Below are 18,946 nucleotides of genomic sequence, written 5' to 3' on the forward strand. Positions count from 1 at the left end.
TTTTTTTTAATATGAATTGTGTGAATGTGTATAGATACGATCATTAGCCCTTTTCTTTTGAATCTTGGATTTCCTTGTATTACATTGTAAAATAGACACTGGAATGGGAGAGAAAGGAATAGCCAGAAATACCATAGAAAGCTTCTAAGTCCATCTTCTGCCTATAACTGATTGGAATACCTAAAATAGGGCTACATTGTGCCCAGTGAAGGAGGCTTCCTGTGGAGTCTCTGCATTTCATAAAACCATAGGTGGGATCCTGAACAGCACCCAGAATCTTCAGAGGTGGGAAATTTCCTCTTGAAAGGATGGGCAGACCAGCCTGGGATGGCTAGAAGAACAGAAGATGCTTCTTGAAAGTAAGACTGACAAGAAAAATACAGAACAATATAGGCAGACCAACTGATTAGTACAAGTACAAGCAAGTTGCTCACCTAGGAGACATCAAGGTATGGTCCCCTCAGAGTAAACCCTCTTCCAAGACTAAGACTTAATGGGAATACATGCTCTGATTTGTGACCACGTTCATCACCGATATGGGGAAGTGAGGGAAAAGCAGCAATGAAGCTGTGAGCTAAGCCCCACAATGTTCAGTAGACTCCTGTGAACCCGGGTTGAGACCTTGTTGGCCAGATGGGTCTGAAAACAGGGAACAAATCTCTACAGCAAGGATCATTCCCACCCCTCCATACACAGAGTAGACAGGGATGGGCCACTTGGACATTGGCTACCCAAAATGGGGGCGCTACAACGGCAAGAAGTGACTGGCTTACAAGCTCTCAAGAGGGAACCTAGATATAGAGGGCGTGGAGGAAGGTAGAATCTCCACTGAGTAGTAGCCAATCTGTCTAGGCGGGGCTGACGAAACATGGATAGGTCTCTTGTGATACGATTGTGAATAATTGTTATCAGGACTGCTTGCGAGGGTTGTAAATGTAGAGGTAGACATTTTGTATCAAAGAGGGGAGTGATTAACTTTTCAGTCTAGGAGTGGGAGGTCCCTGGGACCATGAAGGCAGAAGAGCAGAGAGCATGACCTTACCCAGAGAAGCAGTGATCCTTAAGATGGAGGCAGAGACGTGAAGTGGAGAGGTGGAGCAGCTGGGGCCTTTAGACCCAGAGAGAGAGAGGGGCTTTGTGCTGATTACAGGGCTGTGTAGAAATGGTGGGGGGAGCAGGCTTGTGGTTTGTTGATGCATGGAGGGGCTTGTGACCATGGCAATGAAATGATATTCGATAGAATGAATGTAAAACTAATGTTCTCCCATGTAAACTATCACTTAATTCACAATAAAACTTAAAAAAAAAGATCATTAGCTTTATATTCAGCAAATTATATGCTTTGTTTTACCGCAATGTTTACAGTCCCACCCCCACCCCCACCCCCTGTAACATCCGTTATCCTACTTCCTTCCATTGGCTTCCCTTTTACATCTTATATTTCACAAATGAACAAAGCAAAAATATTTGAGATACACATACAAAAGTTTTGTTTTGTGTGTACATCAAATATATGTTCTTTTAAGTGTCCAAAGGGCTCATGCTTCAAGCCAACCTCCTTCCCACAGGCACACTCAGTCCCGTGATCTAGAGCCTGCAGTTGCTCTGTGTCTACATGCCACTGCCTCTGTCACTGTCTCTTCTGTCACTACTTTTCTGGTTAGGATTTCATGTTCCACTCATACTCTTCTTTCTTGTCCTGGGATCATCTGTTTCTGAAATGAATGATTAACTACTCCCCCTTTTTAGTTACGCATCTTCTACAATTACAGTCATTGTAGTTGCCTTTTATGTTTTAAAAAAGTATTTGCAATGAATAAGTCATTAGTCTTGCACGATTCTATTATGGGAGCTCCAGCATTGTTTCTATTAATGAGACCATATTTTCGCAGATGCTTCCACTTTGCTTCCAACTTTCATATTCCAACCACCAGTAATTAACAGTTTGTTCTGATTGCATGTTTGATTAATTGTAGACTGAAAATATTTGTAGAATTCTTGAATTTCATCGTGACTGTCTTTCATGTAAAAAATGACGTTAATAACTGGGTTTAGTTTTATAAGTGAATGGATATTACCCTTTCACAGACAGCATTGTACTTCAAGATAGGTTTTGAAATTTTTTATTGATTATTAATGCATTGTTATTCCTCTTAAATTTGTTGTTTCCAGCTTAATTAATCATATGCTTATGATTCAGCATGGCCAATGCCAGTCCATTTCAGTTTGCTAATGTCTAGGATATCGATGTTTATGCATTCCATTTCATTTTTGACAACTTTCAATTTTCCTTGATTCATACTTTGTAATTCCAAGTTCCTCGTATTAATAGATATTTGCATCTGATTCTTTTCTCAAGTTGTGTCACAGCAGTAAATGAATGCCCCCAAAGCTTAACTCCATTCACATCGTTAAGGTCAAACTCCTCTGAGGAGTCAGTTTTTCCCCAGTAATATTTTGAGTGCTTTTTGACCTCAGCTGTATGGTTTGTTTTTTGACACTATATCTGACAATGTTCTGCTGCTATTTATAAGATTTTCAGTGGTTAACCATTCAGAAATGATCTGTGTCTGATTTTTATTTTTAGTCTTAGTCTGGAAGGTCTGCTGAAATCTGTCTGAGATGAGGTGACGATGCTGGATTTAAAATACCACTGGCATAGGTGATAGCACCACAACCACATGCAAACCACCACAGTACAACAAACTAGCAGACAAATGGTGGGGATATTTTCTTCCCTGACAGTTAACAGAGTAGTTTTTAAGTTTCTTATAAACTAAATGGGACAGAAGTAAGTGATTGGCTACATTTCTATATGATTGTATTGTGTAGTTAATATAGTTTGAACTTTGAAGGAGGCTGTTTTAAATAGTTTTGGTAAAGAACTTGGTTAAAAGGAACTTTACCTTCTACAGCAAGTCTGTTTTTTTTTCCATTAATTAGTCCATCAGTAGTTTATTACTTGTAAATTAGGGTTTTACATACTTGGAATTGAGTCTCAGCAGATTTTTTTTTACAAAGTCTTTATTTTTTGTGATATGAGAGTTTAAAGTGAAAACTGATTTTGAAACCAGCTACCATGATATTATATTTAGGTGTCACTGAGTTGATTTTACTCATAGTAACCCCATGTGACAGATTAGAATTGCCCCATAGGGTTTTACAGAAACAGATTTCCACGTCTTTCTCCTATAGAGCCACTGAGTGGATTTATACTGCTAATCTTTCTTTAGATTAGTTAGCAGCTGATTGCATAACCATTGTACCACTATGCCTACATTGTAATTATTGACAATTCCTAGAAAAATAACTCATTGTGAAAAGAGGATTTTGTGTAAATAAGTGATTTTTTTATGCTATGACATTTTTCCTTTCCTTAAATTTTTAAACAGAGATCAAGCATGGAGGACAAAAGAATGGGAAGAAAAGAGGACTCTCTGGAAGTTCATTTTTCACTTGGTTTATGGTCATTGCCTTGCTGGGTGTCTGGACATCGGTAGCTGTCGTTTGGTTTGACCTTATTGATTATGAGGAAGTTTTAGGTAAGACTTTTGCTAATATTTCTTATAAGTGTAATTATAAAGACTTATGAACCACTCTTTAATGATAATTTCTGTATCTTTCCAGTGATTGTCAGTAGGATGGGAACAAAAAAGGATGTTATTAGGTTTACTTTTCAGAGTTTTTTGAACTTGACTAATAGTGAAAATTAGAAGTTTGTATTGAAACATTTTCAGTCTCATTACTTGTAATATTCTGTTTCATGTTGTTATGAAACATGTCTTGAACTATACAACATGGCGAAACACATTGCCTTGCCCTGTTCCATGCTCACAATTGTTGCTATGTTTGAATCCATTGTTCCAGCCACTGTGTCAGTACATCTCTTCGAGAGTTTTTTCTTTTTTTGCATACTCACTACTATTTTGATGTCCCTCTGGATAATATGTCCATAGAACGTAAGATAAGGTCTTACCATCTTCCTTCTAAGGAGATTTCTGGCTATAGTTCTTCCAAGACAGATTTAAAGACACTTTTCATAAGCCACCTAGTTTATTAATCTTTTGTGTGGCACTGTAGGGTCGACACTGGACTTCGAACCACAAGGTTGGCAGTTAAAATCCACCAGCTGTTCCTCGGAAACCTTACACAGAGTTGCTATGAGTCGGGACCGACTTGATGGCACTTAACAACAACTACTACAGGAATGTAAAGTAGTGCATTGGCTCTCTAGCATAAGTACTGGACTGCGAATAAGGTCAGTGGTAGAAAGAGCTCTGTCTGGGAAAGACAAGACTTTCTGCTCCCACAAAGATTTACAGCCTGATTAACTTAACCAAGGTTGATGAGTTGTAACCTACTCCATGACATTTAATAACAACAGTGTGTCATAAACACTAATTGCAAAATTCTGCTTTAGCTAGTTTCAAAGCACACTCCGCTGTTGCTCTACTGTGAATCCAGATGAGATAGGCATACGTGGGCAAATGTGTAATGTGTTTGTTTCTGTGTATAGGTGGGTTCTGTATATTATTCTGAGAAAGTTGCTTAGATACTTGTGATTGTGTTCCCTTTTTGCTTTCCTTCCACATAATCACTACAGATATTCATGCTTCTTTACATCAGTGCTTAATTACCCAGTTGCCGACTTGATGGTAGCTAACAACAATCTTTTTTGAGTATTCCTCTTTAATTATCCAATTAAAGATATGACTTCTATCACTGAAAAAACATACAGGTGTCTAAATTTAGTTTTACATGTAATTTTAGCCAGCTGGTAGAACTATTGAGCCTCCTGTGTTTCAACTTTACTTGTTAGGTTTTAGCCGTCTTTTTGTGGGGAGTGGGATGTGAGGGCGGGACGAAAGCCAAAGAAAATATTACTTTAAGGAAAAGTCTCTGGATACATTGACAGATTATAGAGGAGGAAGAATTTTAGTTTGGAGACAAATTTCATGTAAATTGTGTGTTTTTATTAATTTACAGTTGATACTCTTGCTTGGTAAGCAGTATTACATAAAATAAATATATTCATACATTTAAGCACAAGTAACATTTTTCATGTTTTTATATGCATGCAGCAAAAGCAAAGGACTTCCATTATAACTTATCAGAGGTACTTCAAGGTAGGAACTTGGAAATGCATTTTAAGTGTATATTTGTTGATCCCTAAAACCAACTACATTAATATTTTGCTAAATTAGTTATTACTTATAGCAAAGAATGTAAGTTGTAGAGCCAGTCTTGTCATATAAGCATATCAGGTATTATTTTATATTCTTTTTTGATCACTTTAAATCTGTAATGGATAGTTTTGAGCTGTTGACTTACATTTTCTTAGCAATGGAAATAATAGCTTCTTTATTTCACAATTTTATGATTTTTTTTTCTTAGTGTATATGTGATTTATAAATCAAGAATTTAAATAGCAAGTTAACTGTTGTTTTTTTTAATGGTACAAGGGGTCTGATAAAGTAGAGATTGGACGGAGTTATTTATGACAACTTTTAAGTAATGTCAACCTGTACTTAAACAATCTTTTCATTCACTGTTTGTTAAAGCAATGGTAGCTCTGCTGCCAACTGCTTTGTGTTGTTGTTGTTAAGTGCTGTGGAGTTGCTTCTGACTCATAGTGACCCTGTATAGGAGCGGTTGGTGAGTTTTAATCACAGACTTTATGGTTAGCAATTCAGTGCTTATCCTATAACACCACACCAGGACTCTGTATTGTTGTTGTTGTTAAGTGCCATCAAGTTGGTTCTGACCCATAGCGACCCTGAACAGGGTTTCCAAGGCTGTAAATCTTTACGGGAGCAGAAAGCCTCATCTTTCTCCCGCGGAGCAGCTGGTAGTTTTGAACTGTTGACCTTGCAGTTCGCAGCCCAATTCGTAACCACTACGCTACCACAGCTCCTTAGGACTCTGTATTAGTGCTCTATTTATTAATTCTGTTTAATATTATGTTTCTTCATAGCTGTATTGTCCAATGATAAAGGATAAGTCTGCTTATTTTAGCAAATAAATGTACACGGGAGCTTCAAAAAAGTTCATGAAAAAATTCTGTTATCTTTTAATTCCATTTTTCCATGAACTGTTTGAAACTCCCTTTTCTCCGTGCCCTCTGGATCTTGGCTCCCTCTTGACAGCTTGTAAGTCAGTCACTTCTTGCCTTTGTAGCTCTCTCATTTTGGATAACCAATGTCCAAGTTGCCCATCACTGTCTATCCTGTGTACCAAGGTGGTAGGAATGATTCTTGCTGTAAAGATTTGTTCCCTCTTTTGAGCTCTTGCATTCATAGGTGTGGGTCAAATTCATCAAATTGTATCAGATTACTCTTTTTTTTTTTTTTTTTACCTCTTCTTTCTTCTTCTAGTAGAGTTCTGATCACCCAGCCAGTGAAGCCAGGTCAAGTAGGTATTATCTGCAAGTGTAGGTGTTTTTGTGCATATGCCCTCACTTCTTATCAGCTGGACGCTTCACTCTCCACTCTAGTCTTCTGTGTCTATGTCACTGTCTCTGGGCCCAGGTCTCCATCCGAGTTCACAGGAGCCCCTTGAACATGGTTGGACTTAGCTCAGAGCTCCATTGCTGTTTTTCCCTCACTTCACCTTATTGGTGACCAGTGTGGTTAGCAGTCAGACTGCATGCCTGCTTGTGTATTCCCCCTGAATCTTAGTTTTGGATGGGAGTTTGTTCTGTGGGGACCTGACCACTTACTTGCCTTGATGTCTCCTGGGTGAGCAACTTGCTTGTTATAGTAGTCAGTCAGACTGCTGTTATTGTTTTTTTATTTTTTTTGTTGATCTTTCTTTCAAGAAGTGTCTTCTATTCTTCTAGCTGCTCCAAGCTGGTCTGCTTATCCTTTCAAGTGGAGATTCCCCATCTCAGGAAATTATGGATGGGGTTCAGGATTCCATCTATGGTCTTACGCAGTGCAAAGGCTCCACAGGAAGCCTCCTTCTCTAGGAAAGTTGTAGCCCCATTTTAGGTATTCCAATCAGTCATAGGCAGAAGATGGACTTAACATTCTTTCTATGGTGATATTTATGGCTATTCCTTTCTCTCCTGTTTCTTTCCCCCTCAAGTGTTTCTTTTACAATGGTATGAAACCAAGATTCAAAAGACAGCCAAGCATCTTTAACAGCATTTCCCTCCTTTTACCCATTCAAACCATGCCTCAATCCCTGTAATCCCAGTGCACTGTTGTTCCAAGGTTGTGCATACATCGTTATTTACCTCTGTCCCACTTAGCCCAAGCAAACCTGCCTAACTGTTCTCCCATCCACTTTGTTCTTCCATTCCCCTCCCCCTTCTTGTGTATTGCCATCTTCCCCAGCACCCAAACTATACTGTGTCTATTCCCTACCCTGTGCTTCACCTTCTGTTCCCTCCCTTCACCCCACCTCCCATATCCCAGTAACCAGCAAATAATTTTTTTTTTTACCATACTTTTAGTATGGGTTCTTTTTCTTAGTCTTTTACAGTAGTGGACCTATATAGTATTTCTCCGTTTGTGACTGACTAATTGCACTCAACATAATGTCCTCTAGGTTCATCCATGTTATGCGGTTGCTTACAGCTTCCTTGTTGTTCTTCAAGGTAGCATAATATTCCATTGTGTGTATGTACCAAAGTTTGTTTATCTACTCTTCCATTGATGGTCATTTAGGCTGTCTCCATCTTTTTGCTATTGTAAATAGTGCTGCTGTGAACATTGGTGTGCATATATCTACTCGTGTTAAGGCACGTATTTTTTGTGGGTAAATACCAAGTAGAGGAATAGCCAGATCACAAGTTATTTCTATTTACAACCTTCTGAGGAAGCGCCATATTGCTTTCCAGAGTGGTTGGACCATTTTGCAATCCCACCATCAATGCAAGAGCATCCCAGTCTCTCCGAATCCTCGCCAATGTTTATTGTCCTCTACATTTTTGATCATTGCTATTATTGCTGGTGTGAGATGATAACTCATTTTTTTTTTTTCATTTGCATCTCTCTAATGGTTAATGATAATTAACAGTTCTTCATGTTTGTTGGCTGCCCAAATGTCTTCCTTTGTGAAGTGTCTGTCCATGTTATGTGCCCATTTTTAATTGGGTTATTTGTTGTTTTCTTGTAGAGGTGTTGGAGTTTTCTATACAATTTAGAAATGAGTCCCTTGTCTGATGTGTCATTGCAAAAGATTTTTTCCCATTCTGTGGGCTCCCTTTTTACTCTTTTGATGCACATAAATTTTTAATTTTTAGTATGTCCCAATCATCTATTTTGTCTACCTTTGTGTAATTTTCACAATGATTGGTAGTCTGTGTATGCTCTGTATTTAAGCCCTCACATTTGTCTCTATATTTTCATTGATGGCCATCATAATTCTGGGATTCACATTTAGGTCCTTAATCCATGTTGAGTTGGTTTTTGTATAAGACTTGAGGTGAAGGTCTTGTTTCAGTCTTTTGCATATCGTTTTCCAGTTCTGCCAGCACCATTTGTTGAAGAGATTGTATTCTACCCATGCGATATATTTAGGTACTTTGTCAAAAATCAGTTGGCTGTATGTGGATAGGTTAATTTCTGGATTCTCAATTCTGTTCCATTGATCAATGTATTTTTCATTGTAGCAGTACCAAGCTGTTTTGGCCACTGTAGCCATGTAATAAGTTTTGATGTAGGGGAGTGAGAGGTTTCTAACCTTATTCTTCTTAAGCAGTGCTTTGCTTATCCTGGGTCTCTTTCCTTTCCATATGAAGTTTGTAATTGTTTTTTTCATCTCTTTGAAGAATGTCATTGCAATCTGGATTGGGATTGCATTATAAGTGTCTATTGCTTTGAACAGTATTGACATTTTTATAATGGTATGTCTTCCTATCCAGGAGCATGGTACATTTTTCCATTTCATTTTTGTAGATCTCTTTTGGTTACATTCTTTTTTTTAAAATTTATCTTAGATTGTCTATATAACACTTTAAACTTTTTTTTTTTTTTTAATTATTCAGGTTTTTATTGTGGCTTGATTGAAAATTTACATGGCAGATCATAAGTTTTACATTCAACAAATTGTACACCTTGTTTCATTGCAATGATTATAATCCCTTCCATGTATCATCAGTTAACAGTATTTCTCTCATTCACTTTAGCTTTCTTTAAAAAACAAAACAAAACACTCAGGCATATATTTACATCTCTAAAGGGCACATTCCACAAGTCTGCTTCCTGGGCACCAGCTCTTTGTCCCTCTCTTCCCATGAATCTAGAGTCCTCAGCTGTTTCTCTGGATAAGGTCCTGCTTGTGTTCCTCTCCCTTGATGGTCCTAGGGTCCTCAGTTGGTTTCTGGTCTGTAAGATTAGCCTCTTCCCTGTTTTTGTTACAAAACTTCTACCTTTACAGTTGTGACAGTTGCAATTAGTCATGAAAACAATTATTCACTGTTGAATCTTAATGACTGTTATCCCCATCTCTTTTCACCAGACACATCTAGAAAAGATGAAAACTATTCAGTGGGGAGTCTTTCTCCTCCCCCACCCCCACACACACTCTTAAACTAAATTTCCTCTTAAAACCTTGTAAGCCAGTCACTTCGTGCATTTATCGCCCCCTCATTTTAGGTAGCCAATGTCTAAGTTGCCCGTCCCTATCTACTCTCTGTACAGAGGGGATAACATTGATACTTGATGTGAAGACTCCTTACCTCTCTGTTGGTATTTAGAGTTACAACCTTAATGAGTATAGGTCAGGTTCATCAAACTGTAGCAAGTTACCCTTGTTTCCTATTTATAAAATATATATTTGTTTCCTTAATCTTCCTCTAGTTGAGTTCTGATTATTAAGCCATTGAGGCTAGGTCTGTCTGCAAGTTTGGGTGTTCTTGTGCATCTTCCCTCACTTCATAGTAGCTGGGTGCTTCACTCTCAGCACTGGACCTCTATGGCTGTGTCCTTGTCCATGGGCTCAAGTGTCCCCAGGTCTCACCACATTTTGGACCAACCAGCCTCAATGGATTGTGGTTGAAATCAGTCTATTTCTTTGTTGCTGCCTTTTCCCCTTTTCTACTTACCAGTAGACTAGTGTGGTTACATGCTTATTCATGTATTCCCTTTGAGTTTCAGTCTTAGAGGGGAGTTTGTCCTGAAGTAACTTTATTGCTTGCCTTGACGGCTTCCTGGCTCTGTTTATCCTGGGTCTCTTTCCTTTCCATATAAAGTTTGTTATAGTTTTTCCCATCTCTTTGTAGAATGTCTTTGGAATCTTGATTGGAATCGCATTATATGTGTAAATTGCTTTGGGCAGTATTGACATTTTCACAATGCTAAGTCTTCCTATCCAGGAGCATGGAACATTCTACCCTTTTTGTAGGTCTCTTTGGTTTCTTGTAGTAATGTTTTGTAGTTTTCTTTGTATAGATCCTTTGCTTCTCTGGTTCCATTTATTCCTAGACATTTCATCCTTTGGGCGGCTCTTGTAAATGTCATTGCTTTCCTAATGTCCTTTTCAGTGCTGTCGTTATTGGTATAGAGAAATTCAGCTGATTTCTGTATGTTGATTTTATATACTGCCACTTTGCTGAATCTTCCAGTGAGGTCTAGTAGCTTTTTTACTGAGTCATTGGGGGTTTTCTAGGTATAGTAGCATATTGTCTGCAAATAGAGAGAGTTTTACTTCTTCCTTGCCAATTTGGATACCCTTAATTTCCCTGTCTTACTGTATGGCTGTTGCTAAGACTTCCAGCACAATGTTGAATAGGAGTCTGGTTCCTGTTCACAGAGGGAATGCTTTCAGTTTCTCCCCACTGAAAGTAGGCTGATTTTGTATATATGCTCTTAATTATGTTGAGGAATTTTCCTTCAGTTCCTACTTTGTTGAGGGTTTTTATCAGGAATGAATGTTGGATTTTGTCAAATGCCTTTTCTGCATCAGTCGATATGATCATGTGCTTCTTTCCTTTTTTCTTATTTATATAGTGGATTACATTGATTGTTTTTCTAATATTGAACCATCCTTGCATCCCTGATATGAATCCCATTTGGTCATGATGTATTATTTTTTTGATGTGGATTTGTGTAATTCTTCCTGTTCCAAAATGCTGACAATTCTTAAGTTTTTCCTCTTCATGTTGTCCAACATGAATCTTAGACCTTCTTCTGGTTTTTAAATTTTTTTTCTGCTTGCTCTATCTTAGTAGTATTGAGAGCTTTGTGTTCCAGCTCACTAGTTCTGACTTCCATCTTTTCTATTCTACTCCTTTGACCTTTTCGTGTGTTGTCCATTTGTGATATTCTATTATTAATCCTTTGGAACTCTTTCTGTGGGAACACTTCACACATTTGTGTGTCATCCTTGAACATGGGCCATGCTAATTTCTGTAATCTTTCAAATTTTAGTATATGTACTGCTGACGTGAGCACTCAATATTGTTTCTCATGTTGAATATATTTATCAAAGATATTTTTAGCAATACTATAAAAACACCCTGAAGTGGTCAGGATATTTTTTAACATTAAAGAAAGTGTCATCTTAGTTATATTTCATAGAATTAGATGAAGATTTTCTGAGTCTTTTAAGTGGATTGCTCATTAGATTTATATGATATTCATTTAGTACTGTTTTATAGGATTAAAGGAGATTGCATTGATTGTTAACATGTATGGCTAGTGTGCAGAACTGTAGAAATATCTTAAAGTATATTCATTTTCCTTTATGTCCTCATATCCATCACTCGTCTTCTTTTATAGGAAAATTAGGACTCTATGATGCTGATGGTGATGGTGATTTTGATGTGGATGATGCCAAAATTTTATTAGGTAAGTACTCCTTTTATCTGTTTTTAGTTGTGGTAAAGTGCTTGAAAGCAACCTTTAGTAATACCTATGTATATCTTATACATTTTATGTGAAATATTTCCCCACTTAAATGTTTCATTCTTGTTGAGATGTTAAATGCCTTAATTACTTTTCCTTACACTTATTTTTCAATTTGATAAGTATACTTTTAATAAATATATTATGTTTTAAGATTAAAGCACTTTGTATTCTGAACTTTATATTTGAATATATAGGCAATGCCCTTGTCTGTTTTTAAGCAATTACAGTCATGCTTTAGTAGCATTTTATATGATTGACTTACATTTAAACTTGTAAATCTGTAAAGGTTTAATCTGCTTAAATTCATTTTGAAATAAAATTGTGATTAAGAACTTCTGAAAGTGTCCTATGCGTATTTTGAGCTAGTGCTCTTTCAGTCAGTTTTTGTTATTTTGAAATTCTTGGATTCTTTTTTGTCACCATAATTGTCTGTATCATTGAGGTGATTCTTATAAGAAATAAAAATGTGGTGTTCTCTCAGTTATCTTAAAATGTGTATTACTAAAATGGATGCCATAAATTTTTCATAATTTGACCTGGTGAGATATATATTTTTCCTTATTAATCAATGTTTTGTTTACTTTAGTATATAGCATTGCTGTTGTTAAGTGCTGTTGAGTCCATTCTGACCTATGGTAAATCTGTACAGGGTTGTGTTTTAAAACTTTTTGTATTAATGCATATTACATTAAGTTATAATATGAAAAATGTTTATAACTATGACGAAGTGTAATATAACTTGTTAATTTTTACATGTCTCTGTTTATATTTTCTTATTATTACTCAGTGAGAATTCTTTTCATTAACTTTTGTAAAATTTTAATACATTCATGTTGTTTTATATCTAAAAGTAGGTTTTATAAGTATATCCCTAGAAGATACGCCCTAGGCATATAGAAGAAACAAAACTGTGTATACACTTTGTCTATAATGATAAATGATTTATTACTCCATTGTGTTTCTTTAAATGGCAAATTCTAATATCAAATACCAGTTTCCTTTTACAACTAATCTCTGTGGTTTATAATAGACACATGTATTCTCTTAATAAAGTTCTTTGTAAAAAAAAAAAAAAATCTCTAAATCTAAATTGATTTGTGGAAAATTTAGCAACTTCAGGAACAGTGAAGTTTTTTCTTTTTTTCTGTTAACTTCATATGGGATACATTTTTAGGAATTTATTTTTGATATGTATTTTATTGATTTCTCTTTCTTTTTTTTTAGAGTAAAATCACTCTTATGCCTGTGAAACAAGAAGTACCAACAGTTAAAAAGTAGTTTTTCTTCTATAAAACATAACTTCTTTTATAGTAAACTATTACTACTGTATAGCATTTTGATTTTTTTACTTCACATTTCAAAAATATATTCCAATTATGCCTTTTCACAAATTAGAAAGATGTTATTTGTGGGTAGGAATATAGATATCTTATAGTTGATTGGATAGGTAGCTGTCTTCCAAGTTTCCTGGCATAGATGAGTAAGCAACTCCAATGCTTCTTCCTTTTGTTGAAACATGTCCTTTGGTATCCTGTCAATTTCTGGGTCTTAAATTTTCATCAATGCTTTTAGTGGAGCTTGAACTTCTACCATTAGTTCTTTATCATGTGCTGTCTCCTGAAATGTTGAACCTCAACCAATTCTTTCTGTGTAGTGACGCTTGTGTATTCCTACCATCTTCTTTTGATGCTTCCTACATTATTTAGTATTTTGCTCATAAAAACTCTCTGGAAGATTGAAATGTTTTTGTTAGTTCTTCAGCTTGAAGAATGCCAAGAGTGTTCTTCCATTTTGGTTTTCTAATTCCAAGTCTTTGCACATTTAATTGTAATACCTTGTCTTCTGGAGCTGCTTTTTAAAATCTTCTCTTCAGCACTTTTACTTCATCAGTTGTTCTTTTCATTCATAGACCAAGGGAAAGAACAAAGATATGGTTTAAAATCAGGAAAGGTGGGCATCAGGATTTTATCTTTTCACCATACTTAGTTCATCAGTATGCTGAACAAATAATCTGAGGAACTGGACTATGCAAAGAAGAATATAGCATCAGAGTTAAAGAAAGACTTATTAATAAATTTCTGTATCCTGATGACACAGTCTTTTTTGCTTAAAGTGAAGCAAATTTGATGCACTGGTGATGAAGATTAAAGACTGCAGCCTACAATATGTATTACACTTCAACATAAAACAAAATCGTCACAACTGGACTGCAAAAAGTGATGGCACTAGCCATCTTTCCCATAGCACTAGCCTCTACTCAGCTTAATTTTATAATTCATTGCAGTGGCCACACAGAACTCAGACACCATATTCCCATTTATGTGGTTTATTAGGGAAGTTAACAGGTTACATACAATTCAGGATTAGAAAATACTCAGGACACAGTTCTTTCAGAAAGGGCGTCCTTCTCTCAGCCATGCCCACAGTTAGACCTCCCTTTGTCTGGTCAATGCTACAATTTTAGAACTGCTGATAAATGCCCATAGGACGCACCACTTTACCATAAATCTCTGCCTGAACACCTTGGCTCTAGCTCTGTGGGTCAGCAAACCATTTTTTCCCCAATTAAGTGCCTGGAAGCACCCTACTCTGAAAGCAAGTCTCCTCCCCAGTCACTGTTTTACTTGTTTCATGGACTGGTAAACCCATCACTCTGTCTCCTGCTCTGGCTCTTTGTTCTGTTGACTTCTGCCTCTCTGCCAGTTCTCTGGTGTCACAGCTTTCTGACCTTGGGTCAAGAAGGTTCAATGTGCAAGAATCTCAGGGCACAAGTCCTGCACTCCCCTCCTGGTTCTTCTTTAATGGTAATGAGATTCTCACCTCCTGCTTCTAAGATGACTCATTTATACCCATGCTTGAGCTTCAAGTTTTTATAATTACCGTGAACTCTGCTAACTACCACAGCTGAATCTTGTTATCTTATCAGTATCTTCTCCCACCTACTCTTACCCAGACACATCAGGAAAAGAGTTGTTTGGTGGAGTTTACAAAGATTATGGCTAGAAGATACATTAAATAATTCATTGTAACTTATGGGCCAGTAACCAGTGGCATGATTATTGGAGAAAAGATTGAAATCGTGAAGGATTTCAGCTTACTTGTACCCACAATCAACACCCATGAAAGTAGCAATCAGGAAATCAGAAGAAGTGGATTGCATTGGGCAAAGCTGCTGTAAAAAGCCTCTTTGAAGTGTTAACCTGCAAAGATGTCATATTGAAAACTAAGGTGCACTTGACCTCAGACATGGTATTTCCAGTTGCTTCATATGCACATGAAAGCTAGACAGTGAATAAGGAAGATTTATGGTCAATATCACAATTCACGTAAAAGCTGGACAGTCAATAAGGAAGACTGATGAATAATTGATTCCTTTGAATTATGGTGTTGGTGGAGGATATTAAATATACCATATAATTCTGGAAAAACAAACCTGTGTTGGAAGAATATAACCAGAATGCTCTTTAGAAGCACATATTTTGGACATGATTTCTGGAAGGATCACTCCCTAGAGAAGGTTTACCATGCTCGATAAAGTAGTGTGTCAGCAAAAAAGAGGAAGATCCTCAATAAGATGGATTAACATAGTGGCTGCAACAATGGCCTCCAACGTAGGAACGACTGTGAGGATGGGGTGGGACTGAGTAGTATTTAGTTCTGTTATTCATATCATTGCTATGAGGCACAACTGATTCATGGGTACATAAGAACAAGATGATACTTATTTGTAAATTCTTGTTTGTATGATTTCTTACTTTAGTAGCCAAATTATGTAAAATAAATTTGCTTTGATCTTAGTATGGTATTTTGAAAACTCAATTGTTTATAAAAATGATCCAAGGTCTACAAGCCGAGAATAATAAAACCACGTTAGAGTTATAACTTGTTAAGGGTTATGTGGTTGCCCTTTCTTCCTACGACTTTCACTTGGTGAAGCTGGGTTAGGTCCTTCACACAGCTACAGGGTGGAGATGCCTGGACCTTGCCCAGCTGAGGTCATTGAGTCTCTGCTCTTTGGTTGGAGCCTAAGGCTAAGGAGTTACTGGATACCTAGAACATTTTCTTTCTTTTTTTGTATAAAATAACATCATTTTTATTTTGCATATTTTAATGTCAGAACAAAATAAACAACAAAAAAACACAATATACAACATCTAACCTCACTCCCAAATAAGGGAGGGGGCAGGGGCTGAGGACCTAACATCCTTCCTTACACATAAGGCCCATGAGCAAAAATAACCCCTAGTTATTAGCAGATGGAGCCAGGTGGGACAGGGCCACTCAAGGCTGCTGTGGGAACCACAGGGACACTACAGAGGGCACAAGTTTTGTAGGTAGAAATAACTGATCTACTTCTTCTATGCAAGATGCATCCTCATCACCCTCAAGGGGGTGGATCTCATCAGGAACAACAGTACTGGGTTCCTCAGCTGTCATTTCATCAGTGCCTAAGGCCATCTTGATAAGGCGGTAGATGTGGTTGGAGTGGGTCTGGGGATCCTCAAGCGAGAAGCCAGAGAGAGCAGTGCAGTTTCAAAGAGCAGGACCACTAGGACCTTGACAGCTTTGTCGTTCTTGTCTGCTTCAGCCTTCTGCTTCAGTGTTTCCACAGTGGGGTGATCTGGATTGATCTCCAGGTGCTTTTTGGCCATCATGTAGCCTATTGTAGAGTTGTCCTGCAGTGCTTGGGTTTTCATGATCTGTTCTATATTGGCCATCCGGCCATATGTACTAGTCACAGGATGAAGACACAAGTCTATTGGAGATTGTTATCTTCTCAACCTTCTTATCTAAGATTTCTTTCATGAGCTTGCAGAGGTTCTCAAACTTGTCCTTGCTCTCTTCCATTTTTGCTCTTCTCCTCTTCATCCTCTGGTAGCCCTAGGCCTTCCTTGGTAACTGAGACCAGGCTCTTCCTATCAAACTTGAACTGCTGCACAAAGTACTCATCGATAGGTTTGGTCTTATAAACTACCTCAAAGTTCTGCGTCTGAACTTGCTCCACAAATGCAGAATTGGCTACCTGCTCTTTGCTTTCACCAGTGATATCATAAATGGACTTCTAAGTTCCTTCATGTGAGAAACATACCCTGAGAGAGAAGTTATTTCATGTCCAGACTGCGAAGTGTGATAGCGCAGCATCTCAGAAAGGCCTTGCTGGTTGGTAGAGTCCTCGTGGATTCCAAGCTACATCTTAGAGAATGCCTCATAGAATTTCTTATAGTTCTCCTTATCTTCTGCCAACACAGAGAAGAGCTCATGGCACTTCTTGACCATGTTTTTGCAGATAACCTTCATGATTTTGCTTTGTTGGAGCATTTCCTGGGAGGTGATGAGGGACAGGTCCTCAGAGTCCACCACACCTCGGATGAAGTTGAGATATTCTGGTATTAACTCATCACAGTTATCCATGATGAACGCATGGCAGACATAAAGTTTAATGTTATTCTTTATCTTCTTATTCTTAAAGAGATCAAAAGGAGCCTGGTGTAGATAAACGCAATGCTCGGAATTCCAGTTGACCTTCTACAGAGAAGTGCTTCACTGCCACGTGGTCTTCCCAGTCATTTGTAAGGCTCTTTTGTTGTTGTTGTTAAGTGCCGTTGAGTCGATTAGACTCCCCATATTCCTCCTGGGTAATGTCATCAGGATTTCTGGTCAAAAATGGGGTTGGTCTTGTTCAGTTCTTGATGGTCAATATATTTCTCTTTAATCTTCTTGGTCTTCTTTTTTTTGTCCTTACCACTATCATCTTCCTCATCTGAGCCCACATCTTCAATCTCAGGCTTTTCTTCTTCATCCTTATCTTCTTTTTTCTCACCTTTCTCTTCCTCTGCCTCATCATCACTAATTTCCTTTACTCATTCCTTCTCCAGATAAAGGGTGATGAACTCTAGATAAAGGCCTATGAACTGTGAGTACTTCATCACGACTTCTTTCATTTGCCTCTCCTCTAGGTACTGTGTCTGGTCTTCTTTAAGGTACAGAATCACTTTGATACCCCGACCAATGTGTTCACTCTGGTCAGCACGAACAGTAAAGGCACCTCCAGCAGAAGACTCCCACACATACTGTTCATTCATTATCATTTTGCTATGTGATCACAACCACTTTCTCTGCCACCAAATAGGTAGAATAAAAGCCAACACCAAATTGCCCAATCATGGAAATGTCTGCACCAGCCTTCAGAGCTTCCACAAATGTTTTGGTACCAGACTTGGCAATAGTTCCCAGAATATTTATGAGATCAGCCTTGGTCATGCCAATGCTGATATCTAACTCTAACCAGAGTTAGAGTACATTCCTGGGGGTTGGGGATGATGTCAATTTTTAGCTCTTTACCACAACCTAATTTGGAAGGATCTGTCAGGCTCTCATAGTCATTTGAGATCAGTTCCCAGAAAAAAATTTACTTGTTGGAATAAAAGATATTGATGATGAGTGACATGAGTTGGGCAATCTCTGCCTGGAAGGCAAAATTCTCCACCTTCTCCTCTCTGTGGTGCACTTCCTCAGGCATCTTAAAGGAGAAGGGCAGCAAGTAGCAAACAGCTACGGGAAAGTGCTGAGTACAGCCCACACTAGGCTCACAGGGGTGACTCAAGAGTAGAACATTTTCTTGATTAGTGATTTTGTCTTCAATACAGGGAGACTGCATGACTGGATAAATATTTTTGTTCAAATACATGTATGTATTTGTTGCACAACCTGTACTGTTGAAGAGGGCTTCAAAAAGTTCATGGAAAAGCTCTAATATTGTAATTCCATTTTTCTGCAATGTTATGTTTATTAAGGAGCTCCAGTGACACTGTGGCATAGGCACTTGTGTGCTAAACTGCAAGATAATCAGTTCAACCCCAATAGCTGCTCTGTAGGTGAAAGATGAGGTTGTTTGCTTCCATAACAATTTACAGTCTCAGAAACTGTAAGTAGGATCGATTGCTGTGAGTCATAGTCGACTTATTGGCAGTGGGTTTGTTTTATATTCATTACTTGCAAGAGGCAGTTATTAGAATAGAACATGGGAACGCTGAATGTTTTAAAATTAAGAAAGGTGTGCGACAAGGTTGTATTCTTTCACCATACTTATT

General features: G+C 37.7%; 1 protein-coding gene and 1 pseudogene across 1 annotated transcript in view; one reads left to right on the plus strand and one right to left on the minus strand.

Annotated features, from left to right (window-relative positions):
- The window catches only part of LOC102822064 (aspartyl/asparaginyl beta-hydroxylase-like), a gene marked incomplete at its 3' end in the record, with an annotated part of 69,931 nt that overhangs the window by 16,844 nt on the left and 34,141 nt on the right, over positions 1 to 18,946 (plus strand). Inside the window, exons 2-4 of the mRNA XM_006877771.1 lie at positions 3,393 to 3,542; positions 5,082 to 5,126; positions 11,727 to 11,795. Coding sequence (XP_006877833.1) covers positions 3,393 to 3,542; positions 5,082 to 5,126; positions 11,727 to 11,795 — 264 coding nt within the window. The remainder of the gene's footprint in view (positions 1 to 3,392; positions 3,543 to 5,081; positions 5,127 to 11,726; positions 11,796 to 18,946) is intronic.
- Positions 16,137 to 18,375, minus strand: LOC102821279 (annotated as a pseudogene).

Source organism: Chrysochloris asiatica, unplaced genomic scaffold, assembly GCF_000296735.1.
Source record: "Chrysochloris asiatica unplaced genomic scaffold, ChrAsi1.0 scaffold00596, whole genome shotgun sequence".
Classification (NCBI taxonomy): domain Eukaryota; kingdom Metazoa; phylum Chordata; class Mammalia; order Afrosoricida; family Chrysochloridae; genus Chrysochloris; species Chrysochloris asiatica.